This window comes from Triticum aestivum, chromosome 1B (assembly GCF_018294505.1).
Source record: "Triticum aestivum cultivar Chinese Spring chromosome 1B, IWGSC CS RefSeq v2.1, whole genome shotgun sequence".
In the NCBI taxonomy this organism is placed as follows: domain Eukaryota; kingdom Viridiplantae; phylum Streptophyta; class Magnoliopsida; order Poales; family Poaceae; genus Triticum; species Triticum aestivum.
The window spans coordinates 275,167,821-275,193,002 of record NC_057795.1 but is presented as its reverse complement, the minus strand read 5'-3'; the positions used below and the strand labels follow the sequence as shown (position 1 = coordinate 275,193,002).

The window sequence follows — 25,182 nt, the reverse complement described above, 5'->3', positions numbered from 1 at the left end:
ACAACATCCTGTGTCACAACCAATTTCTAGCTCTCTGGATCAAACATCCGATAAGCCTTTGAGCCGGTTTCATAACCAATGAAGACCATCTGTGAGCTTCTATCAGAGAGTTTTGACAGTCCGGGTCCGACCTTTTTCACACGAGCAACACAGCCAAAGGTGCGAAGATGTTGTACTGGCGGCTTTCTCTCATGCCATGCCTCATACGGTGTTTTTCCCTTTACACTCTTTGTCAGTGATCTGTTCAGCAAATTTACGGCAGTGATGACTGCTTCACCCCAAAATCGAGCTGGCATCCCCATACTTTTTAGCAGACTGCGCGCCATACCCACCACGGTTTGGTTTCTCCTTTCAACCACACCATTCTGCTGTGGGCTATATGGTGATGTGCAAAAATGCTTGATTCCGTGCCGCTCACAGTGCTCTGCGAATTCTCTTGAGGTGAACTCACCCCCTCGGTCTGTTCTAATTGCTTTCAAGTGATGCCCACTTTCAACCTCAGCTGCCTTTTGTATTTTCTGCAGTCCACTGAGAGCTTCATCTTTGCTCCGCAATAGAGTAATCCACATAAACCGAGAGTGATCATCCACGAGCAACAAGAAATACCTCTTCCCGCCGGGCGTTTCAGGTGTTATAGGCCCGCACAAGTCTCCATGAACTAGCTGAAGTTGCTCCGTTGCACGGTAAGTGGCCTGAACCGGGAAGGAGAGGCGTCTCTGTTTTGCTACCATGCACCCATCACAAATTTGCTCCACCTGGTCGAGGTACGGCATGCCATGTACCATCTCTTCTGCTGCAAGTGTACGAAGTGACCTGAAATTTACATGTCCATACCTCATGTGCCACAACCATGCTTGATCCTTAGCGTGAGCAAGCAGACACACAGGTTCAGTGGGCTGGATGTTCAGTATATACATCCTGTTCTTGGTCCTATTCACTCGTGCAAGAACATTTCTTTCTCTGTCCCACACGGTCATTACTCCATCCTCACTTGCATACTTGCATCCATTTTCATCTAGCTGGCCCAAACTGATGATGTTGTTCTTAAGTCGGGGAATGAAGTATACATCCGTCAGAACCCGGTGCTCACCCGTGAGACACTTCAAGAGAACGGAACCTCGTCCACAGATGTCCACAGCAGAGCCATCGCCAAATTTGACCTTGCCGTTTACTGCCTCATCGAGCTCTGCAAACTTGTCGCGGCAACCGGTCATATGATTGCTTGCTCCGGTGTCCAAGTACCAGGAGATGTCCCGATCATCGCTTAGCTTCGGAAGAACCTGCTTCTCATTCAAGAACACTTGTTCCGTCAACTCGATCTTTGCTGGGGCCAGCTCACAGGCTGCGATCATGAGCAGAGGTTGCTCATCTGCCTCCTCCTCCTGGGCAAAATTTGCCTGCTCTCGTTTGGGCTCTGGACAGTCAGACTGAAAATGTCCCATCTTATTACAGTTAAAACACCTGATCTTAGTGATGTCGAACTTACGCTGTTTCTTCTGCTTCCCCACGTCCTTGTTCTCGCCGCGCCCGTCTTGTCCGCGGTCACCGCGGCCACCGCCTCGACCTCGACCACCTCCGCGGCCACGACCGGCGTTGCTACTGCCAGCTCCCGGTGACCCCCTTTTTCCCTTCATCAGCTGCTCAAGGGCTTGTGTCATCAGCATCAGTTGGTCCTCCTTCCCGCCGGAGTGACGGCGCCGGCCGCGCTGGCTCTCTTCGAACGCGGCGAGACGCCCAACTGCCTCTGACACGATCATGGTAGTGAGGTCACCCCACTGCTCGATGGTGGTCACGATGTCCCCAAACCGGCTCGGAACAGCGTTGAAGAGGACCTCAATGATCGACTCATCCGACACCGTCTCGCCAAGCGATCGGATTTCTCCAACGAGCGTCATCAATTTCTGCGCGAACACACTGACTGACTCAGAATCGTCCATCTCCATGCGATCGAGCTGGCGCTTGAGTTGCTTCACTCGCGCCTTCTGGACACGATCTTCGCCGACGCGCATGCGTCGGATGGCCTCCCAGGCGTCGTGAGCAGTCTCGCAGTTGGCCACCGCCATCATCACCGCGTCCGGGATGGAATGGGAGAGAGCGGCGAAGGCCTCGTCATCCTTTCCTTGGTCGAACTCCGCGGTGCCCTCCAACGCCGACCACACGACGAACGGACGGAGCAGCACTCTCATCTTTACGGCCCACAGACCGTAGTTGGAGTCATTGAGCATCGGATATTGGATCGGGACGCCGCCGGTCCTCGTCGGCGCGCGCTAGACGACCACGGCGCCATCATCTCCGGGCCTCCTTGCTGGCGGCGTGTACTTTCCGCCGCCGCTGCCGCCGCTGATCTGATCCTTCTTCGGTGACGTATCTCCCATCGCCGATCACCGCTGCCACAACTCCTCGTGACTCCGCCGCCGTGCACCGCCTCCGTGAACCCTAGCTCTGGTGCCAAATGTTAGATCAAACACTCTCAGGATCACACACACGAGGTGGACACAAGGAGGAAGACCACTAGGAAGAGACACCACACACACGAACGCTGGTGAGGCAGTTTTGCGACGCGTAATCTGTGCGTCTTTTCTGACTTTCCTTTTATTCCTTCTAACAGAATTGCTGCCCACGATCCGGTTTCCCCGTGCCATCCCACGGACAGATCGTGGCTAGCTGAATAACTGAATTACAACGACAAAGTAAACACTACAGCTAATCTGTCGCACCACGTACAGAGTGTGCGTTATTATTACAGAATATAACAGAAAAACAAACTTCAGTGCAACTGGGTTAATTTCAACAGCCCATGGCCAGGAAGAAGGGCAGCAGGAGGGCGATGTAGGAGACGCATAGGTTGCCGCCGGCACTGACCTTGCAGTGGCCGGCGGTGGTAGTCGGTCTTCTGGTCACCTTGAGTGTCCTCATTTTAGGACCGGTGGTTAGGAGTTTGGGTATGACCCGTATGTATGTGTATCTCACAAAGGGGTACTACCTGCTCTTTATACAGGTGGCGCTAAAGGCTGGATTTGATGGCCCCGATCATGGCACGCATGTGGGGTAAAAGGCTCCTCCTCTCTCGGTCAATTAGGATCTCAGATCAAAATTCCAACAAATTGGTAGTATAAATTTCCTGACTTGAGCCTTTTTTCCTCTGGTAAGTGACAGCTACACCACGCGGTGAAAGTTTGGTGGAGCAAATCAGAAAGGCCAAGTGCCAACTGAACTTTTTCATAGAAAGCAACGCTGGGTGTTGATGATGCTCGGTGATGGATGGGGATGGATGCTGAAGCTAGTTTCTCTCACGTTCTCTTCAACTTAAAAAGGAGCTGTGATGGAAGGTTGTATATGTGCTGCATTCAGTAAACTGTGAGAAGCTAACTAGTTGTCCAATTTGAGATTAGTTAGTAGAAAAAAATCCTTAAGTTTGTTTACCAGTGATTAATGGATGATCATGACAAGTTTGCTTTATTTGTTAACACTATGGTTAGTAATATTAGCTTGTATGAACTTAAGAAAACATTTGAGCAAGACTACTTGGCGCAGGATGTACTGTGGATTGAGAATCTGGAAACATGAAGTGAGTGAAGATTCGGCATTTGTTATCCTAATGCCCGCGGAATGTAACTGAGAAAACAGAAAATAGATTATGCAGTTAAAAGGTATTGACCCTAGACTTTTTTTGTCGCGTAAAACCAATTCTGTGTAGAGCATCATACATCTATGCCTATAGTCAAACCAAGCAAACGAACAGCAGAGCGCTGAAGACCCACCATTCCTTGCTGTGGATATATGCATTGCCTGCTTGCCTTTTTTTTTGGCAAACAACATTGCTTTGGGCCACAGAAGCGACATGAATAAGCTCCGATAGATTCGTTCTGTTCTTGGTTCACAATTAAGCCCCTACCTGTAGGATTAAGCTCTGGTGCATATCTGAACAGTTGCACCAGCTTGTCAACAGACACAACTTTCTTCCATACCTAATTAAAAAAAGAGGATGCTAAAGCTTAAGAAACACATTATAAGATTAAAAAGAAATGTAAATATGGGGTGAAATAGGAGGTACCTCTCCATCAATCAAAAGCTGCATCGCCAAAATAGTTGTTCTCAACCCGAAAGGTTGGGGGAATATATGAATCCCCTTATATGTTAGAGCAACTCCAGCCGCGCCCCCAACAGCCCCCCCCCCCCCCCCCCAAAACCCCCACAAGGTGATTTTTTAGCGCCGATGCCCGAAAACCGGCCCAGTCGCGCCTCCAGGAGCCTGTTTTTCGCCGGTTAGGCCTGAAATTGGCGCCGGCGGACCCAGGCCGAACCCAACGCGCTGGGGGGCGCCGGGGCAATCGTTTTTGGCGCGAACGAACAACAGGCCCGCCGAGTCAGCGACCCCCGCCTCGTCGTCCTCAGAACGCCTCGGTTTCCCGCGGGGAATCAATGCCAAGGCTGCCGCCGGTCAGCCTTCCATTGAGTCCTCACGGGCCGGCGCAGTGCGGCGACGCGCCCCCTCCCGCCACACGTACACACAACGCCCCCCCCCCCCCCCCCCGCTATATAAAGCAGCATCTCCCTGGCCGGAGGACGCACCCGCCCGCAGCCCCCTCTCTCCCCGTGCACAGCCGCCGCCTACGAACTCTTTCCTCTCTCTCCCCGTTCAAAGCCGCCGCAGAAGATGGGCGAGAGGTTTCCCGACGATGGGCGGCGGCCAATGGCTTCGGCCGCCGCTCGCTGCACGAGTGGGAAGCCCACCTCCTGTATGAAGCCAACATCCCGGCGCCTCCCGACATGCGCGTGCCGGGGCGGTGGAGGCTCAGCGCCGGGGGCGTCCCCGTGCCCCCGCTGCCCGACGTGACGCACCCCGACTACTTGAATGACGAGGTCGAGCGTGTGCGGGCGTCGCTGACAGAGGAGCAGCGGGCCCTCCCGGAGTACACCACCGGCAACCGCGAGGCGTGGGCGGTGTACTTCAGATGCCGGCAAGCGGTGCGGCTGGCCTCCACCAATAACGCACCTGTGGTGCGGGGTACCAAGAACAGCAACGGCCGCCGCCTGTGGTGGGGCGCCCCCGGCGCACGCTCCACGCCGTCCTCCAGCACCTCGAGGGCGGCAACGAGCCGCCGTTGACGTACCCTGCCGCCCCGGTCCCACGACGGAGTGGCAGCCAATGGATGCCGAGGAGGACCGGCTCCTCTTCCTCCTCCTCCCGCTCCTCCTCCCACTCCCCCGAGTCGTCGGCGCTCTTCAGCGTCAAGGCCGAGTCAACAGAGATGCCGCTCGGCCGGCACACCTGCAGTGCCGGCATCATCATCAACGAGGGCGGGCGCACGTCCTCCTTGGCTCCTCCCTGCCTCGTCAAGCCGAAGACGGAGCCGGGGCTCGCCGCCGTGAAGACGGAGCCAGGTCTCGCCGGCCTGAAGACGGAGCCGGGGCTCGACGACGCGCCGGCCATGAAGTGGACGCGGGAGGACTGGGCGCGGCTGGAGTTGGAGTGCCAGCGCCGCGCCCTAGAGGAGATCGCCGCTCGGCGCCGGGGCCGCGACGAGGGAGGCGTCGTCGTTCTTGACGACAGCGACGACGACGCGCCGTTGCCGGTCCGCCAGGGCGACCCTGGGCAGGGGTCCAGCAGTGGCCGCCGCGTGAAGGAGGAGAAGGACGACGATGACTACGCCGCGTTCAGCGAGTTCTTCGGCCTATAGTCACGACATTTGTTTTTTAGTCAATTTTAAGTTTGCTATGTAAAAACTGCTTAAGTCGCCGAAGTTTATGTCCTACTTGCCGAATTTTAGTCGAATTTCTTTTTTAATTTTTTTTAAAATAGGCGTCTAGGGGCGACCCTGGGGCGATGGCTGGGACCCCGATCGGCCCCAGGCTAATTTTAGCACCGGTTTGCCCCAGGCGGCGATTTTTTGAGCCCCCTGGGGGCGAATGGCTGAGATGCTCTTACATAGTGAGAAGAACGGAGATACCGGCGTGGATCCTAAATCTGGTTTCCTAGAAATGGATTAAGAAAATTCCTTACAACACAGAACAGACAAGTACATCAGAATTTGACAAAGAGAGGCCGGGTGTTCGCACACGAACACGTCACCGTGTACGTCCGACACCGAGGTGATGCACCGCAGCTCACGTCGAAGGAGACCCGTCCGGAAGCGCGGTATGCAAGCATTCCGGTGGGTGCTTTTGAGCACCCGAAACCCCACGCGCCCGGAAGGGACCCCGTCTGGACGCGCGGCGGCTATGGGCTGCCCTAGGTCGGTTCGGCCGCCCCTAGAGCCTCGAGGATCGCTGCCCTTCAACACGAAGAACGAACGAAGAACGAGAGAGAAATAACAAGGTAGGGATGTAAAACTAGGGTAAAAAGTAGATGGGTTTTGCGATTGTGTGTTGTTCAATCGGCCGTCACCCCCAACATATATAAGAGGCGGCTGGACTTCCCGTACAAGAAAAGGATTCATCTAGGCTTTCCTTACAAGAAAATTGCATCAATTCACGTCCAAAACCCTAGTCAAATTCGGACTGGCTTTATCCGAACTTTCCAAAACTGTTCGGTTTAAACTGGCTGCATTTTGCGGGTCTTTTTTGTGGTGGTAAACAACCTCGGATGGAAACAAGCCGAAAAGCAATCTTGACCGCTTCGACGAGACGAACAACTTTCATGTTTAACGTTTTTTCATCAGAGGCCATCTTGAGGGGGTTCTAGGCTGTTTTCCGAAGTCTGCGGCAGAAAAATCCAAAACCCGGACAAACAACCCGGAGTGTCGGGCCGTCCTCGGAGAAATCCAAAACCCGGATGATCATTCCCGGAGTGTGTGGCCATCCTGATGCAGCTGCGCATTTTTGGCTCTAACTTTTGCATACGAACTCCGATTTAGACGTTTCTTATATCAAAATCGATCGCCTCGACGAGACGAAGACAATCCGTGTAGGAACTTTTCTCATATGATGCCATCTTGGGGGTGTAATCAGCCGAATAGTATTCTGAATACAAAATCTGAATACTCAAAACACAACTTCGGCCTTAAAGATGAGATCGGATGGCTATGGCCCAAATATCAAAGTTTCTCTTTTTGACGATACGGAACTTTATCATTTTGAGAACTTCTCCATTTGATGCCTTCTTAATTATGTTTTTGATCATGCCAAAATCTGGTGTCAACACCGGGGTAGACCAAACTTGACATGGGAGGAATACGTAAAGAAGGATCTGAAGGACTGGAGTATCACCAGCGAACTAGCCATGGACAGTGGTGCATGGAAACTTGCTATCTATGTGCCAGAATCATGAGTTGGTTGCGAGATCTTATGGGTTTCACCTCTAGGCTACCCAATTTGTTTGGGACTAAAAGCTTTGTTGTTGTTGTTGTTGTACAGAACTGACAAGTTACTGGTAACAGCGAATATGGATTTTCCTTCAGCCTACGGCGAACGTTTAGCAGTAGAAAAAGTCTACTTGACCCGCACAGGTTTGGAGCCGTGATAACATAACCCGTGAGGTTTTAAACCAGATAAATAACCAGCCCACCTTTGGAACAGGGCACGTTGTCCCGGCTCCAAACCTCATGGGATCAAGTAGACATTCTTTCTATCAGACACTTGCCGTTATAATGATGCTGTCGAGTGGAGATAGATAATAGTATATGCTTTCTGAATCAAAGGTTCAAACTCCTGCAAAGAGAAAGGATCCTGCTTTTAGAATGAACCTAATTCACATTTTATGCCTGATATATTTTGATTCTCTTTTCTATGATTGGCAAAATAACAATACATAAAACTAAAAATCATGAATTACCCCCTCCGTTTTTAAATATTTGTCTTTCTAAAGATTTCAATAAGTGACAACATACGGAGCAAAATGAGTGAATCTACACGCTAAAATATGTCTATATACATACGTATGTGGTAGTCCATTTGAAATCTCTAAAAAGACAAATATTTAGAAACGGAGAGAGTACATACTAAGAGGGAATGACAAAACAATCTTCAGAGGCATATTTATATGATTTATGCAATACAATATTGAGCAAGTATTCCCTGTAAACCCATCAAACATTATTGATTGGTTTTCTGTATATTTTCTTGTTTTCAGTTATATTTGTGCAGATTCATCTCTCAGTTTCGTAAAACCATTATACCAAGACTTTAAAATAACAGAGTTACGGAACAGTTGCCTTCATGTATGTTTGAAATTTGAACAAGCGAACATCATTCTTGTGTACTTTCTGCCAATGCACATAAGAACTAATGTTAAGAAATGCAGAGAGCACAGAAAACCCAACACTTCGGCCAAGCTAAAGATAGTTTTTCAATTAAAAAAATGAGGCAAGTCATTCTGCTGAAATCTGAGATGGGCTCTAGGCCCATATTGCAATTTCTGAAAAATCTCTAAGGGCCCATGTGGGTTATATGACACTAGGTGTGGTGGGAAGTTTAGTCCCACCCCGAAAGTGGAAGGAGAGTTGGAGTGGTTTATAAGGGTTTCTCTTCTACATGCTATTGGAGCTTGAGAAGAGAAGAGGCCCTCGCGCACTCCTCCTCCGCCGCCCGCCGCGCCGCGCCGCGCCGCGCCGCGCCGCGGGTTGCGGGATTGAGCCGAGCCGAGCTCATACCTACGCAAGTGGCTTTGCCTATTTACTCAACAATCCAAAAACCTATTATGTGTAGGAATTTCTCGGCAAGTGGCTTTGCCGCTGCACTGAAACCGGATAAGTTTACCGGTACATACTTCAAGCGTTGGCAGACTAAGACCACGTTATGGCTCACGGCTATGAACGTGTTCTGGTTCACCGGTGTCTCCACGGGAACGATTGCTCCTGAACAGGAGAAGGCGTTAGGGAGCGAGATGTATATTATAGAGCAGTTCCACGATTACAAGATGGTTGAAAACCGTTCTGTATTGGAGCAGGCTCATGAGATAATATGCATTGTTAAGGAACTTGAGCTTCTCAAGTGCGAGTTACCGGGCAAGTTTGTCGCGGGCTGCATAATCGCTAAGCTCCCTAATTCCTGGAGGAACTTTGCCACCACTCTGAAACATCAGAGGCGTGAATTCTCTGTGGAGGATGTCATTGGCCATCTAAGTGTTGAGCAGAATTCGAGGGCAAAAGACTCGCACGGAAAAGGGGCCGAAGGGACTTCTGTTGCCAACATGGTGAACCAGAAGAACTTCAACTCCCACAAGCCCAAGGGAAAGAACGGTGTCCAACACAATACCGACTTTAAGAAGAAGGGTAAGAAGACCTTCAAGAAGAACAAGAAGGACGAGGGCTGCTTTACTTGTGGTTCGGTTGAACATTGGGCCAACAAGTGTCCAAACAAGTACAAGAAGTCAGGACAGGACTCCAAGTCTGTCAACATGATTGTGGGCAACAATGAGAATGGTGCATCTGGGTACGGTAATTTATTTACTGTTTTTTCAGTGTTTCAACCCAACGATTGGTGGGTGGACACAGGTGCAGGTGTTCATGTGTGTGCTGACATTTCATTGTTCACTTCTTACCAGGTCACAGGTCACGGGTCCGTATTGATGGGGAATGGCGCGAGTGCTTCTGTTCATGGTGTTGGCACGGTCGATCTGAAGTTTACTTCGGAAATGATCGTGCAGCTGAAGAACGTGCAGCATGTCCCCGCCATCAAGAAGAACCTCGTTAGTGGCTCCCTTCTATGTAGAGAAGGGTTTAAGTTGGTTTTCGAGTCTAATAAATTAGTTGTTACAAAATATGGACTCTTTGTTGGAAAAGGTTATGAGAGCGGAGGGATGTTCCGCCTTTCCCTCGCAGATTTTTGTAATAAAGTCGTGAACCATATTCATTCGAATATTAATGAATCTGAAGTTTGGCATTCACGTCTTTGTCACATTAGTTTTGGTGTTATGACGCGGCTAGCCAAGTTGGATTTAATCCCGAGTTTCACTTTAGCCAAAGGTTCTAAGTGCCTTTCATGTGTGCAAGCTAAGCAACCTCGCAAGCCTCATAAGGCCGCGGAGGAGAGACACCTGGCACCATTAGAACTCATACATTCTGATCTTTGTGAGATGAATGGTGTGTTGACTAAAGGTGGAAAGAGATACTTCATGACATTGATAGATGATTCCACTAGATATTGCTATGTGTATCTGTTAAATACTAAAGATGAGGCTCTACACTACTTTAAAATCTATAAGGCAGAAGTTGAAAATCAACTTGAAAAGAAAATTAAACGAGTCCGGTCAGATCGTGGTGGAGAGTACTTCTCGAGTGAGTTTGATTCCTTCTGTGCGGAACACGGCATTATTCATGAGAGGACGCCTCCCTATTCACCCCAGTCAAACGGGGTTGCCGAGCGGAAAAACCGTACTCTAACTGATTTGGTTAACGCCATGTTAGATACATCGGGTTTATCCAAGGCATGGTGGGGGGAGGCTATATTGACGGCATGTCATGTCCTGAATAAAGTTCCGACAAAGGATAGTGAGATCACTCCCTATGAGAAATGGGCAAAGAGAAGGACGACACTCTCGTACTTGCGCACTTGGGGCTGTTTGGCGAAAGTCAACGTGCCGATCCCCAAAAAGCGTAAGCTTGGACATAAGACCGTGGACTGCATTAATTTGGGCTACGCTAAGAACAGTGTTGGCTATAGATTTCTAGTAGTGAAATCTGAGGTACCTGACCAGAAGATCGGTACAATTATGGAGTCTAAGGATGCTACATTCTTTGAGGATATTTTTCCTATGAGAGATATGCAAAGCACTTCTAGACAGGAATCTGAGGAGACTCCTGAACCTGCCATCCCTATGGAATATTATGAACAAACACATGATGAAAATCCCGGGGAGGATGACGAGGAAACCCTTGGTAGGGGCAAGAGACAAAGGACTGCAAAGACCTTTGGTGATGATTTCTTCGTGTACCTCGTGGATGATACTCCCACTTCTATTTCAGAAGCGTATGCCTCTCCAGAAGCTGACTACTGGAAGGATGCGGTCCGTAGCGAGATGGATTCCATCATGGCTAACGGGACATGGGAGATCACTGACCGTCCCTATGGTTGCAAACCACTGGGATGTAAGTGGGTGTTCAAAAAGAAGCTTAGGCCCGATGGTACGATTGAAAAGTACAAGGCTAGGCTTGTGGCCAAGGGCTATGACCAGCAAGAAGAGGAAGATTTCTTTGATACTTATTCACCTGTGGCTAGACTGACCACCATTCGAGTATTACTCTCGTTGGCGGCCTCACATGGTCTTCTCGTCCATCAGATGGATGTTAAGATGGCTTTTCTAAATGGAGAGCTAAAGGAGGAAATCTACATGCAACAGCCTGATGGCTTTGTGATAGATGGTCAGGAAAGAAAGGTGTGTAGGTTGATAAAATCTTTATATGGCCTGAAACAAGCACCTAAGCAATGGCATGATAAGTTTAATACAACTCTGACATCTGTTGGTTTCGTTGTTAATGAGGCTGACAAATGTGTATACTATCGCCATGGTGGGGGCGAAGGAGTTATACTGTGCTTGTATGTTGATGACATACTGATATTCGGAACAAACCTCAAAGTCATTGAGGAGGTCAAATCGTTTCTATCTCAGAACTTTGAGATGAAAGACCTTGGTGTGGCTGATGTTATCTTGAACATCAAGCTACTGAGAGATAATGAGGGTGGGATCACACTTCTGCAATCCCATTACGTTGAGAAGGTGTTGAGTCGTTTTGGATATTCGGACTGCACACCATCTCAAACACCATATGATCCTAGCGTATTGATTCGAAAGTCCAAAGGCATGGCTAAAGATCAATTGAGATACTCTCAAATCATTGGTTCACTGATGTACCTAGCGAGCGCAACGAGGCCTGACATCGCGTTTGCTGTGAGCAAACTGAGCCGGTTTGTTTCCAAACCGGGTGATGTACATTGGCATGCTGTTGAGAGAGTTATGCGCTATCTGAAAGGTACTATGAACTATGGACTTCACTATACCGGATACCCGTCGGTACTTGAAGGGTATAGTGATGCGAATTGGATCTCTGATGCTGATGAGATGAAGGCCACAACTGGGTATATGTTTACTCTTGGAGGTGGCGCTGTTTCCTGGAAGTCTTGCAAGCAAACGATCTTAACGAGATCGACAATGGAAGCAGAATTAACGGCATTAGACACATCTGGTGTTGAAGCGAGATGGCTTCGAGATCTTTTGATGGACTTGCCATTGGTTGATAAACCGGTTCCGGCTATCCTTATGAACTGTGACAATCAGACTGTCATCACCAAGGTGAAGAGTTCAAAGGACAACATGAAGTCCACCAAACACATAAGAATGAGATTAAAAGCTGTCAGAAAATTAAGAAACTCCGGAGTGATAGCGTTGGACTATGTCCATACGGCTAAGAATCTGGCAGATCCCTTTACAAAAGGGCTATCACGTGTTGTGATAGATAATGCATCGAGGGAGATGGGTATGAGACCCACATGAGTTGCCATGGTGGTAACCCAACCTATATGATCGGAGATCCCGTGAACTAGGACCTGGGAAAACAAGCCAGTGGTGAACTGAGGAGAGTAACTATACTAACCCACTCCGTTGGAGATGCAATACTCTCGATACTGTATGGTAGGATGACTACGGTCTCAATGTGTTCCAAAGCTTATAAAAGCAAGATGCTATCCTACAGAGCGATCTTTGGAGGAACACACCTATATGAGCCCGACTGCTGGTCACAGTCTATGAGATTGGGGTGATCTCTAGTAAGCTCATGAATAGGCCAGGAGTGTGACTTATATGCTCCACCCGAGGGGTCAGCCTTCGGCAGCCTAGTACTAGTAAGACATGTAGTGAAACTTCTTTACGCCAAACTGACAATTCAAGGCATAGTCCATTGTTTAGTTGTGAAGGAGTGTAGCCACTTGTTCTAGGTGAAGTTCAACCTTAACAGGTCTTTACTGAAACACTGGTATATCGAAACAGCAATTGGAACAGAGGACACAATGGCCCCTGGAGATCTGGTGGGGGATTGCTGAAATCTGAGATGGGCTCTAGGCCCATATTGCAATTTCTGAAAAATCTCTAAGGGCCCATGTGGGTTATATGGCACTAGGTGTGGTGGGAAGTTTAGTCCCACCCCGGAAGTGGAAGGAGAGTTGGAGTGGTTTATAAGGGTTTCTCTTCTATATGCTATTGGAGCTTGAGAAGAGAAGAGGCCCTCGCGCACTCCTCCTCCGCCGCCCGCCACGCCTCGTCACGACGCGCCGCGGGTTGCGGGATTGAGCCGAGCCGAGCTCACACCTACGCGCTTATTTTTGTCAGTCACTAACGGAGAGTTTTCTGACAGCTGGGCCACGATCTGAGACGTCGGATCGTGGGCTGTCACGGACTCGGACGTGGGTCGAGCCCACGTCTCTTCACGCGGCTGCGCCTATAAGTATGCGGTGTCTCCTAACCCTAGCCGCCACGAATAGATCACATCTGCTCACGCGCACGCCCACCGTCGTTCCTTTGCTGCTGCTGCCGCTGGTGACTCCATCCCGTCCGCCACGTACACGGTCGACGGGAGAGCAGGTCTCCGAAACCACGCCCTTCTGGTTCTTGTACGGGGTGAGGGGCGAATAGGTTTTTGGGCAGCGATTACGCGACTGCTCGCTTCCGATCGTCTACTTCCTCTACGTCCGCGTCGCCTTCGTCATCACCATGTCCACCGACGCCGACCGTGCCGCCGTCGAGAAAGCTGAAGCCGACAAGAAGGTCGCCGAGGACGCCGCTGCTGCCACCAAAGCCGCGGCCTCTGCGTGGCCTACTGGAGGGTATAACTCGTTTATCCCGCTCCTGATTATTTTCATATTAGCAGTACTAGCAGTATGTGTAGATTTGTCTACTGTTTGCTTAGTACGTGCATGTTTAGATCAGAGTCAGTACGTCATCAATTTAGTCAATGCCATGCTAGTGATTTACTCATGGATTAATTTAATCGAGAAATTGCCTATTTACTCAACACATTCTGCACAAAGTAAGATGAACAGGTCAATTTTAAGCTGTTTGACTAAGACCAAAAATGATGCATAATGCCCTAAGTTATGAATCAGCATCGGCACATAGCTAGAATTCAGAATTTCAGATTACCACATATCAACTGCAAATTTACCTATTGCATACATTGTATGTGTTTTTCTATCAGTGATTGAAGAGTCTAGGAAGATGTTAAACTTCGAAGACTCAAGAGGAAGATCAAGAGGAGCTGCAGCCACTGTTCTATCTGCTGCACCAGCAGGCAAAGGTCTTATTCTTATTTTCCTTTCATCTATTACAGTTTCACCATTCTCATCCCCGATATCAGCTGGATGTTTTGATACCGCAGTCTCTTCCTCTTGCTTGTCCCGAGGGAAATATAGCAGAAGCAATCTACATAATGCTTACCGTTGGGGCTGATCCGTATGTGGTCCTTACTCACTCCGACGGAGGCCAGGGAGCGTTTGGTTACTGGATCTGTCCGGTGGGAGATGATAGCGCGGGATATCTTCAACCGGTTTGGTTGGCGGTCATGTAGTAGGATAGACAATTAGTTTTCCTATCTTTTATTTTACCAGCCGGTTGTGGCCTTGTGGTTTTTTCTTGGTTTAGCTTCGAGGCTCTCGGTGAGCTCGCCTTTATTTTGTTGAAGACTATACGACTTTGTTGAACCTATTTTATTTATTGAGGTGGCTGTATGCATCGTTCTGATGCAGAGGCCGGGGAGTTCCCCCTTTTCGAAAAAAAATGTAAGAAAAAACAAAATAATTTTTGGGCTTCAGCTTAAGTACCTTTTGTATATATCATATCTGTACCAGAGATCTGATGTGACAGGAAATTCATGTGATGCATCTCATGATGTATTGACAAGAAAAGTTGATTAAGAGACCTCCCCCCCCCCCCCCCCCCCCCCCCATTTCATTAATAAGAGAGTACTTTACAAGCAGTTAGGAAGGATATATAAGCTGCTAATGTCTACTCTCTACACACTCAATATGGCAGCCGGCCTATGCCTTGCTGTCCTAGAAAAAATAACAGAACTCCTGTTGCTGATTCATTCCTACACCAAAAGTACTATAAAATGTTTCTTGTATCATTCACAAGTGCAGCTTCATTTTGGAGGCTAGCTTCTGGATCTTTTCGACACAAGCCTTGTCTAGAGTCGGCAAGATCTTTTTTTTAGCATTTCCCTGGAATTTAACGAATGTAAGAAATGCAAATCAGTGGTGTTCCATATTGAGTTCAAAAAACTTATCGTATACAACATTCTTTTTAGAAGTAGGCCTGACCGTGTAGGCTTTCTTAAGATTTCTCCATTTATCCTAAACATTAGAAGATAGATTGGTGTCAGTGTGGACCTAGGACAAAGAATTAAGGAGAGATTGGTGACAGTAAAATTATATGTTGATAACATAGAACACATGTACCAAACATTAAATTTTGTATCTTTCGTGGCGGAAAATTATAGATGCATAGAAGATTAACAAAAAAAGTTTAAAATACAATAAATTAAAACGTTGTCAAGCAAAGAAAACATCTAATAATGCATTTGCTTTAGGGTGCAATATACACCAATCTACCATACCTTAAGATTCATTGCTGTTCGAACTGATGTTGAAAAGTTCTCATGTTTCAACTTCGTCCAATTTCCAACCCCAGATATATACAGAGCATCCACTAGTTTTTTCATCTCTTCGTATGTCCAGTGGTCATTGTTTTTTCTGTGCCCACATTTTTTGCCTTTACATGTAGAGCTCATGTCCTGAAAGCATGTCGCATTCTAGTAAACATAACCGACATAGTTATGAGCATTTTTCCATTGATGGATGGCTGATAATAAATCTGAGCACAAAAGGTGCACAATACAAAGACTGAATACATAAAGAACTCGTTGCACACATACTAATTTGTTGAATTTCTACTGATAATAAACATAATTCTTACCCCTAAATGGTTAGGCAGAAGGAAAGTTTGTTCCGTGTTTAACGACCATATTCCTCTCTTGCGTGCACTTCTCACGCGACTTCGGTGCCTCCAACCACTTTTCGGCATGTAATCTGAAGCATATAACATGTGTATTTAACTACTTGAGAGTTGAGACTATGGCAAGTGATATATATCAACCTTCATAATTCGTACCTAGCAGGTCTACTATGAAGGTAGCACAAGCCCCCATCTCCAGTGGCGTGGCGGCGAGCGCAAGCCTCATGCTTCTCCGGTGACAAGGCAGCGGGTGCCCTTTCCCTCCTCCCTTTCTCTTCTTGTCCTCCTCTCCTCCTCCTCCTCGGGCCATGGTGACAGGGGCCTCCTCTTTCTCAGGAAGCGCCGTGGCCGGCGCAGATATCCTCCTCCCCCTTATCTCCTTGGTTTCTGGTGACGCAGGCGCAAGTGTTTGTATCATGCCATGATCACTAGTTGGTGAATAAAGTTCACATTCAATCTGCCAAGATGAAGCATATTTTCAGTAACATTTGTCACATCATTTATTTAGCCATACTTCTACATGTGCCAAAATCATGCCTCATGAGTTAAATTCGCCTCCTTTATATAAGTAGGACTGCGTGCACCTGCAAGGAAAGGTTCATACATTGGTTTCAAAGTGGAAACCACGGATAAAACTTGCTTGCTTATGTAACAAAGTTTGGAATGTACAGCAAGAAGTAAACATTGCACCTCCAAACAATTTTCCAATATCGTGTTCATCTTGGGGTCCTTCTAAGACTGCTTGGAAGTCCATGGCGTCATAATCCAGATATGCTGAATAGACTTCAATCTCCGCCTGCCATCAAAACCATGAAATATACATTGGTTTCGTGTGAGGATTTTGATGAGCCCACTGCAAACTCTATATATCCAAGTCAGATTCGATAAGATCTGAAGAACTTGGATCTATGAACTGTGCTAGTCCACATATATTGCATCCAGTTAAACAGAAAGTTGATGAAACCAGGGAATTGGAATAATTAAGCGTCAGTACTTTGTATTGACCATTTTGGTTGTGCTTATAACTCTTCTTTCAGATAACTCATGAATCTTGAGGGAAATAACGAATTTACATATAGGGATTTGTTTCGTGCGCTCGATGAATGACAAACTGTACAGGTGGATGCCAGTCCAACACGACGCTTGTTGAGCAACACATCGTTCCCATTCTCAAAAAGAATAGCACAAAAAAAAATTCTCAAAAAGAAAAACAAAAGAAAGAAACACCAGTTTTGCACAGAGAGTACTTGAAGCAAGAAAGCAAAAGAGTAAAAAGGCAAAGGAGAAGAAGCATGAACGCTAGGAAAAGAACAATAATCTTCCACGGGAATGGATTTCTTCAGAGGCGATAAAGAAAATGGAGGGAAGCAAAGATGGGCCTTACCTGGGTCGGCGAATTCGAGCCCCCATCCAGAGGATCGGACAGCACGGGCACCCAAATCTCACCGTCTTCGGCCGGAAAGCTCCCCGTCCCCGACGACGCGCCCGTCTCCATTGCTGCTGCCGCCGCCCCGCTGTCAAAGAAATGGTCAATGGAAAGCTTATGAATGCAAGAATCTTGCCCCTGCAATCTGCCCCCCCCCCCCCCCCTCTGCATAAAAAAAAGCAGTCTTTCGTGCAGAGGGACACACAAAAACTCCGATCTTTTTCATCACAGACCATGGATAAAGTAAAATTTCCACTTATAGAAATATCGGGGGGAAGAGGATGAGCAAGGCAGGGCGGGGACTGCAAGAACAGGCATATCTTCTGGAGTAGCGAGAGGCGACAGCGGGAGATACGGGGAGAGGCGAGATGCTTGCTTAGTGCTGGAGCTCACCGTGGCTCGGCCGTGGAGGGTAGGAGGACGCGCGAAGGGAGGAAGATGAAGGCGAGAGCTGGCAGGGTGACAGTGTGCAACTCGAATCCCACCACGGAGAAAATTTGAAGGGAAGTCCTCCCCTCTCCCCTTCTATATGCCTCCGGATGTAAGTTAACTGTTTTGAAACTAGATGTGACATTCGATGTAACTTTTTTTAGAGATTCATTGAATGTCGCATCTAACTTTTTTGATAAGTTTTAATTGATGTGACAAGTCATTAGATACGAAGGAATACTTATTTTTTTTTTCGAAAAGGGGGGCTTCCCCGGCCTCTGCATCAGCATGATGCATACGGCCATCTTATTAAGCATAAAATAGTCCACAAAGTCTCCAAGTCTCAAGGTTGTCAACAAGAAAAGTAAGAAAAGACTCACACAGAGCCCGAAGGCTAGATACACAAGCTAGCCAAAGCACTTATACATCACAGCCGTTTGGCTCCAAAATAGACAGGTAAACTAATTGTCTATCCTGTTACACGACCGCCATCCAAACCGGCTGAATATATCCCGAGCTACCATCTCCCATCGGATAGCAGCAGTAACCAAAAGCTCCCTGGCCTCCGTCGGAGTGAGTAGCGACCAGGAACGGATAAGAGCCGTTGCTCGGAAGATAACCTGCAAAACATGGATATTTGTTGATCTGTTAAAGACGAAGTCATTTCTGCAATTCCAAAGCGCCCACAAAAAAGCGCAAACCCCCAAGCGAATATGTTTTGCTAACCCGGGCTCTACCCTAGTTAGCCATGTCCCAAACAACATGTTAACCGACCTTGGTGGGGTAATATTGAAAGCGACTTGAATAGTCGTCCAAAGAATTCTAGCTAGTGGGCAGTCAAAGAAAAGATGTTTAATGGTTTCACCCTGATCACAGAAACTACACCTAGTAGGTCCTGTCCAATTACGCTTAATAAGATTATCCTTTGTTAAGATCACCTGTTTATGTAGAAACCACATAAACACCTTGATCTTTAAAGGAACTCTGACGTCCCACACATGCTTTGAAGTAGGAATCGAGCTGGAATTAATAACATCAACATACATTGATTTAACCGTGAATCCCCCCGACCTAGTGAGATTCCAGCGTAATTTATCAGGTTGTTGAGATAGTTGTACCTGCATCAGTCTCCTAACTAGATGCAGCCACTCTTCCCAACGATTGCCCACTAACGATCTTCTAAACTGGATATCCAGGGGTATCGAGGCGAAGACCGATGCAACCAAAGCATCGCGCCTTCGAACTATACGATACAGAGACGGATACTGGATTGCTAGGGGAGCCTCTCCAAGCCAAGTATCCTCCCAGAATCTCGTGCTTGCACCATTACCAACTAAATGCTTTGACCTCTGAAAAAATGAAAGCTTCACTTTCATAAGCCCTTTCCAAAAGGGTGAATCAGTTGGTCTAACCGACACCTGAGCCAAAGTTTTGGTTTGGAGATACTTGTTACGCAGGATTTGAGCCCACATGGCGTCAGTTCCTGAGGATAACTTCCACAACCACTTACTAAGAAGGCACCGGTTCTTGACTTCGAGATTCTCAATCCCCATACCCCCTTGGTCTTTCGGTCTACAAATGATATCCCACTTCGCTAACCGATATTTTCTCTTAGGCTCATCCCCCTGCCAAAAGAACCTCGATCGATAGAAGTCCAGTCGTTTCCTAACTCCAACTGGGACTTCAAAGAAGGACAAAAGGAACATGGGCATGCTCGTGAGCACCGAATTAATAAGAATTAAACGGCCTCCATACGACATGAGCTTGCCCTTCCAACAACTTAGCTTCTTCTCGAAACGATCCTCAATACACTTCCATTCATTATTCGTGAGCTTGCGGTGATGAATAGGAATTCCTAAGTAGGTAAAAGGCAGCTCACCCAAACCACATCCGAACAACTGCTTGTAATCCTCTTGTTCCTCTTTGGCTCTCCCAAAGCAGAACAACTCACTTTTGTGGAAGTTAATTTTGAGCCCACTTAGCTGCTCAAACAAACAAAGCAGCAGCTTCAGATTTCTAGCTTTTACCAAGTCATGCTCCATGAAGATGATAGTGTCATCAGCGTATTGCAGGATGGATATACCCCCATCCACTAAGTGTGGCACCAAGCCCCCTATTTGGCCAACTTCCTTGGCTCTCCCTAACAACACCGCCAACATATCGGCTACTATGTTGAACAGAATAGGGGACATCGGATCTCCCTGCCGCAGGCCCTTATGTGTCTGGAAGTAATGACCGACATCGTCATTCACTTTTATGCCAACACTACCCTTTTGCGTAAAAGTTTCAATCTGGCTCCTCCAGCCCTCGTGGAAACCTTTCATACGCAAAGCTTGTTGCAGAAAAGGCCATTTAACTTTGTCATACGCTTTCTCAAAATCTACTTTAAAGATGACTCCATCAAGTTTCTTAGAGTGAATTTCCTGGAGCGTTTCATGCAACACCACCACCCCTTCAAGGATGTTTCTGTCTGGCATGAAAGCTGTTTGGGATTGCTGCACCACAGAATGCGCAATCTGTGTGAGCCTATTAGTCCCAACCTTGGTAAAAATTTTGAAACTGACATTCAAGAGGCAGATAGGACGGAACTGCTCAATCCTGAGAGCGTCGGTCTTCTTTGGAAGCAACGTTATCGTTCCAAAGTTCAAATGAAAAAGTTGAAGCCGTCCAGCAAAAAGGTCGTGGAACATGGGTAGCAGATCCCCTTTGATGATATGCCAACATCTTTTGTAAAACTCCGCCGGGAACCCATCCGGCCCGGGAGCCTTATTGTTCTCCATCTGAGAGATGGCATCGAAAACCTCCTTTTCCGTAAACGGCGCAACTAGCATGTCATTATCAGCAGCAGTTAATTGAGGCACATCCTCAGTCCTGGACTCATCGAGGGACACAGCGCTATCCTCCGGCGGTCCAAATAACTGCTTGTAGTATTCGGTGATGTATAGCTTAAGATTATCGTGACCAACAATTGTGCCTTCATCTTGCTCGAGCTGAAATATTTTTTTCTTTCTGTGTTTGCCATTCGCAATCAGATGAAAGAATTGAGTGTTCGCATCCCCTTGGATTACTTTGCGAACCTTTGCTCTGAGCGCCCACTTCAGCTCTTCTTCGCGGAGAAGTTCCTTCAACCTCTTTTCCGCATCAATCTTACAGCACATATCCGCAGATTGAAGAACCGCTGATTCAGCTTTAACATCTAGGTATTGAATAATCTCCAGGAGTCTGTCTTTCTCAACCTTATAAACTCCACTTAGATGTTTAGCCCAACCTCGAAGAAAGCACCTCAAATGCCTAATCTTATTCTGCCATCTCTCGACAGGCGATCTACCCCTAGACTCTCTAGCCCACTCTCTGGCAACAATATCCAAGAAACCTTCTCTTTCAAACCATGTCGTTTCAAAGGAGAAAGTATTCTTGTTTCCCACATGCCTTGGCTCCCCTGAGTCAACAAATAGCGGTGTGTGGTCCGAAATTCCTCGCGTTAGAGCCTGCACCGTGACCAGAGGGAACTTCTGCTCCCATTCGGCACTTGCAAGAACCCGATCCAACTTCTCATATGTCGGGTTTGGTAAAGAGTTAGCCCAGGTAAATTGTCTACCAGAGAGTTCGATTTCTCTCAAATCCAAACTCTCAATGATGGTATTAAACATAAAGGACCATCGCCCATCAAAATTATCGTTATTCTTTTCATCCCGCCTCCTAATAATGTTGAAGTCCCCCCCAACCAGGATAGGGAGTTGTTCGGACCCACAAATTCGAACCAGGTCAGCCAAAAATTCAGGTTTAAGCTCAGGTTGTGCAGCCCCGTAGACCGCCACCAACACCCAGTTAAACCCATCTATTTTGGACCTGACTCTGAATTTCACTGCAAAGTCACCCATAACAACACTCCGGACTTCAAGGGAATCACATCTCACACCCAGCAAGATGCCCCCAGACCTCCCTCTTGGAGGAAGACAATGCCAATCGAATTCCACCCCTCCCGACAACGTGTTAAGAAACTGAGGTGCAAAATTATCCCTACCAGTTTCAGAGAGAGCAATGAAATCTAAACGGTGCTCTAAAGATGCCTCCGCTAGAAACCTACGTTTAGCCAAGTCCTTAAGACCTCTGCTATTCCAGAATATTCCTTTCATAGGTCATCATGGAATTTTTTGGCCTTACGAATTCTAGCACTCCTGCGTACCGCGGATGCAGGGTACACCTTCCGCTTCCACTTACGTTTAGGAATGTTATCACCTGTAGCCCGGTCCTCATAACCGTGCTCTGGTTGAACATGAGCTGCATCATCTACCTGGAGTTCATCCTCATCAGGCTCCGCAGACGGAGGAACAAGATCCGCGCAGAATTTATCAAGCACCCTAACACCCAAGGCCTCAATCTCCGCATCATTCAAAGGTTTTACAGCCGCTAGGTTTCTAATAGACTCCAAGGCCCGTTCCGCTTCCAAATCTAAAAGATCATTAACCGAGTTTTCAATTTCCAAATTATTATTCCCAAGAGACACCCCCACTTGGTTTGCATTATTAATAATCTCATCCTTAGAGAAATGCAGAATAGAATTTGAAACATTAACTGACATACCTGTTGTGCTCTCCACATCACGCAGCTTGGCCGCCCGCATAGCGCACCTCTGCTGCAAATCATCAACCTCCGGAAGGTCCTGGAGACGAGAGCTCGTCCGCCTCCCCTCGGAAGCAGGGTCTCGGATCCCTCCGAACGCGATCACCTCCTCCCGAGTAGCGGCTCCCGGAGTAGGTCTGGGAGAGGGGGACCGCGTAGGAGATGTGGAGATGCCTGACGGAGTTGGCACCAGGGCCTCCTGCCCTAGTCCGACCCCCCCAGCCGACGCCGTGGCAGCCGTGCGCTCCACCTGCAGGACCGCCGTCGGTACTAGAGGGTCAGGGGCCACCTGCCCCTGACGCCTGCCTAGCACCTCCGGCGACCCCACCACCAACGAGGCTCCCGCGAGACGGACCTCCAGGGCCTCCTGCCCCAAAGATATGTCGCCCCGGCTGGACACAGGTACCTGCGCCGCCTGCTGTGAAACAGAAGAATGAGAGGGAGTCGTGGCCACCTGCCCAGACGCCCCTCCCCTCCGCGAGGAAACCGAAGACCTAGATCGCCCTGGCGACTCCTGAGGCTCCACCTCTTGAACAACACGGGCACTGAAGCTGGCCGACTGCCGGGGTGACCGCCCAAAGTCCAAGACCGGTAGCGAATGCTCGAACGCATCGTCAGAGTCAACCCGATCACTCCACAGACGAGGAGGCGCCGACGACGGCAGAAAAGATCCAAACCGCAGTGAGTTATGAGGCAAAGACGAAGCCGGGGACTGCTCCATCCCGGCTCCGTTCTCCGGCTCCTGAGCAGCAGGCCCCGATCCATTGGGCTCCTGTGCTGCCTCATCCGCCTGCTCCCTGGGAGCACCTGTATCATCACCCCCATCGTGCATATCCACGTCAGTGCCAGCAGCAACCTCAGCAAACAACTCTGCATCCTCAAACTCAATATCAAGTGGAAACACCTCGCCTCTATAGGTCCAGTTGATGACGTCCGGGACATACTCAATATCCAGAATGCTAACTCGCAGTCGAGCCACCCCCTGAGCTCTAGTGAACGCCATATCCACTTTCTCCGTCTTACCAACCATAATCCCCAAACTAGCCACCACACGCACATCAGAAAGAGCCTCAGACGGTGCCCCCGAGAAACGCAGCCACACCTGAGTAAGAGGCTTCCCCTTAGGCTCAACTTTCTTCCACTCGTGGAACTCCAAAATACCTTTGGTGCCTGGCACCTTACACATCCCAAAGCTCAACAAACGCTGCAAGTCCTCAATCGAAGGAAACTCCACTCTGAATACTCTATCCTCAACGGGTACGAGGTCCCACTGAAAATCACCCGGAGCCAACTCCTGAAGTCTCTGCACAATCTGAGCCTGGGAGACATCTCCCTGTGTCACCTTGACCAAACCAGAAGTAAGGCTCTGTGTATCAGCTGGGATCTCCCTCGCAGCCGCTGACTCGAAGAACATCAGCTCCGCACAGTACACACCATATACAGTAAGAGCTGGAATATGGTCCCTCAGCAAAGGACAATCCCCTGAAGCATGCGCAGGCTTACCACAGGATTCGCACAGCTGGGCCACACACTCCGCGATGAAGTGCCCCTTCTCTCCGCACCGGTAACAAAGCATTCTCTCTTTCTTCCGAGCGTACTTGGATGCCCTCTCAGAATCAGCCACTTGAACCACCTCAGCCTCCTTCGCAATCCCAGGAACCTCAGCAACCGCAAGTGCATTCACCACCTCCATCGCCTGGGGAGGTAGCTCCTGTGGTGTCTGATCAGTCTCCATCGCCGCCCCGTCAGAGTCAACATGTCTAGGGGGAGGCGGCCGGCGGAACCTTCCGCGGCCTCCACCACGACCACGGTATCCGCGATAACCTCCTCTGTGCCTGTTATCAGGTCCTGAGGCCCCCTCAACGAAGCCTCCAGCCGGCCCCAGGAACGGTCTCTCTGCAGACCCGTCACTCTGCCAAGCATAACCCCGACCTCCTCCCGCTGAAGATGAGCCCCGATGCTGGCCTACTCCATACGCATCAAACCCGTCATCACCCCACTTGCCTCGAGGTGCATCAGTCGGTCTCCCACTGGTATTACTCTGATTACTCTGAACCTGATTCTGCCCCGAACGATTCTGCGCCTGACGAACCGCAAGGTGTGGCGGGGGTGCACGCTGACCCCCGGTAGTTGCCGCCACCGGATCAGCAGCGACACCGGCAGCCACCGTGGCCCCCGGCGTCTCGGCCCTCAGAGCAGCCATCCCCGCCGCCGACGCGTTACGAGCCGGCACCACCGGCGGTGCAGGGCGAGGAGCTCCATGGCCAGTATTAACCATACCAGTCGTCATCGACCCAGGAGCCGGCGCCGCCGGCGGCGGAGGGCGAGGGCCTCCCCGGCCGACCCCAGCAGCATGAGATGGCACCGGGGGTCTATGCGCTGCCCGGCCAGCCATCGTTGGCTGCGCCTCAGGAGCCCGAACTCCCGGAGCGCCCAGCTGCTGCCGCGGCTGGAGAGCGCCTCCACGACCTGCAGCACCCGGCGCAAGTGCCGGCGGCTGCTGTCCGGCCGGCGGTGCGCCCCGTCCCGACGCATGGGGCGGCGGCGGTCGAGCCCTTCCAGCCCCCCCCCCCCCCGCGGTACTCGCAGCAGGAGGGGGTCCCGCTCCACGTCCAGCCATTAGCAGCGGCGGGATCCTCCTCGCCCTGCCCGATCCACACTGCGGGAAACCACGACTCCCCTGGCGATGAACCCTAGCGGCACGTACCGACTGCGCTGGGACGATCGAAGGATCGGACGTGCATGGCAGAAAACACTCAACGGA

The 25,182-nt window shown here is 49.2% G+C and overlaps 2 protein-coding genes across 2 annotated transcripts; both read right to left on the bottom strand.

Moving 5' to 3' along the window:
• Nucleotides 1-14,878: 14,878 nt before the first annotated feature.
• Nucleotides 14,879-17,872, bottom strand: LOC123090143 (uncharacterized). Its single transcript, XM_044511577.1, has 9 exons — nt 17,760-17,872; nt 17,325-17,454; nt 16,631-16,736; nt 16,478-16,524; nt 16,097-16,397; nt 15,902-16,014; nt 15,543-15,719; nt 15,247-15,279; nt 14,879-15,147 (listed from the first exon to the last, which is right to left on the bottom strand). Exons 2-9 carry the CDS (start codon nt 17,433-17,435, stop codon nt 15,055-15,057), a joined length of 981 nt encoding a protein of 326 aa, XP_044367512.1. The 5' UTR covers nt 17,436-17,454; nt 17,760-17,872; the 3' UTR covers nt 14,879-15,054.
• Nucleotides 17,873-18,208: 336 nt separating this feature from the next.
• LOC123119326 (uncharacterized) lies at nt 18,209-24,666 on the bottom strand. Its single transcript, XM_044539089.1, has 2 exons — nt 22,380-24,666; nt 18,209-18,415 (listed from the first exon to the last, which is right to left on the bottom strand). Exons 1-2 carry the CDS (start codon nt 24,619-24,621, stop codon nt 18,273-18,275), a joined length of 2,385 nt encoding a protein of 794 aa, XP_044395024.1. The 5' UTR covers nt 24,622-24,666; the 3' UTR covers nt 18,209-18,272.
• Nucleotides 24,667-25,182: the final 516 nt, after the last annotated feature.

What these genes read in the sequence shown, in the direction of transcription:
- LOC123090143 (XM_044511577.1), bottom strand. Translation starts at nt 17,435, where the DNA reads ATGGAGACGGGCGCGTCGTCGGGGACGGGGAGCTTTCCGGCCGAAGAC. An exon ending in CTTCATAGTAGACCTGCTAG is followed by an intron (nt 16,015 to 16,096) that starts GTACGAATTATG and finishes TATATGCTTCAG; the next exon opens with ATTACATGCCGAAAAGTGGT. An exon ending in GAACAGCAATGAATCTTAAG is followed by an intron (nt 15,280 to 15,542) that starts GTATGGTAGATT and finishes TCTAATGTTTAG; the next exon opens with GATAAATGGAGAAATCTTAA.
- LOC123119326 (XM_044539089.1), bottom strand. Translation starts at nt 24,621, where the DNA reads ATGGCTGCTCTGAGGGCCGAGACGCCGGGGGCCACGGTGGCTGCCGGT. An exon ending in TGATGTGGAGAGCACAACAG is followed by an intron (nt 18,416 to 22,379) that starts GTATGTCAGTTA and finishes CATGTTTTGCAG; the next exon opens with GTTATCTTCCGAGCAACGGC.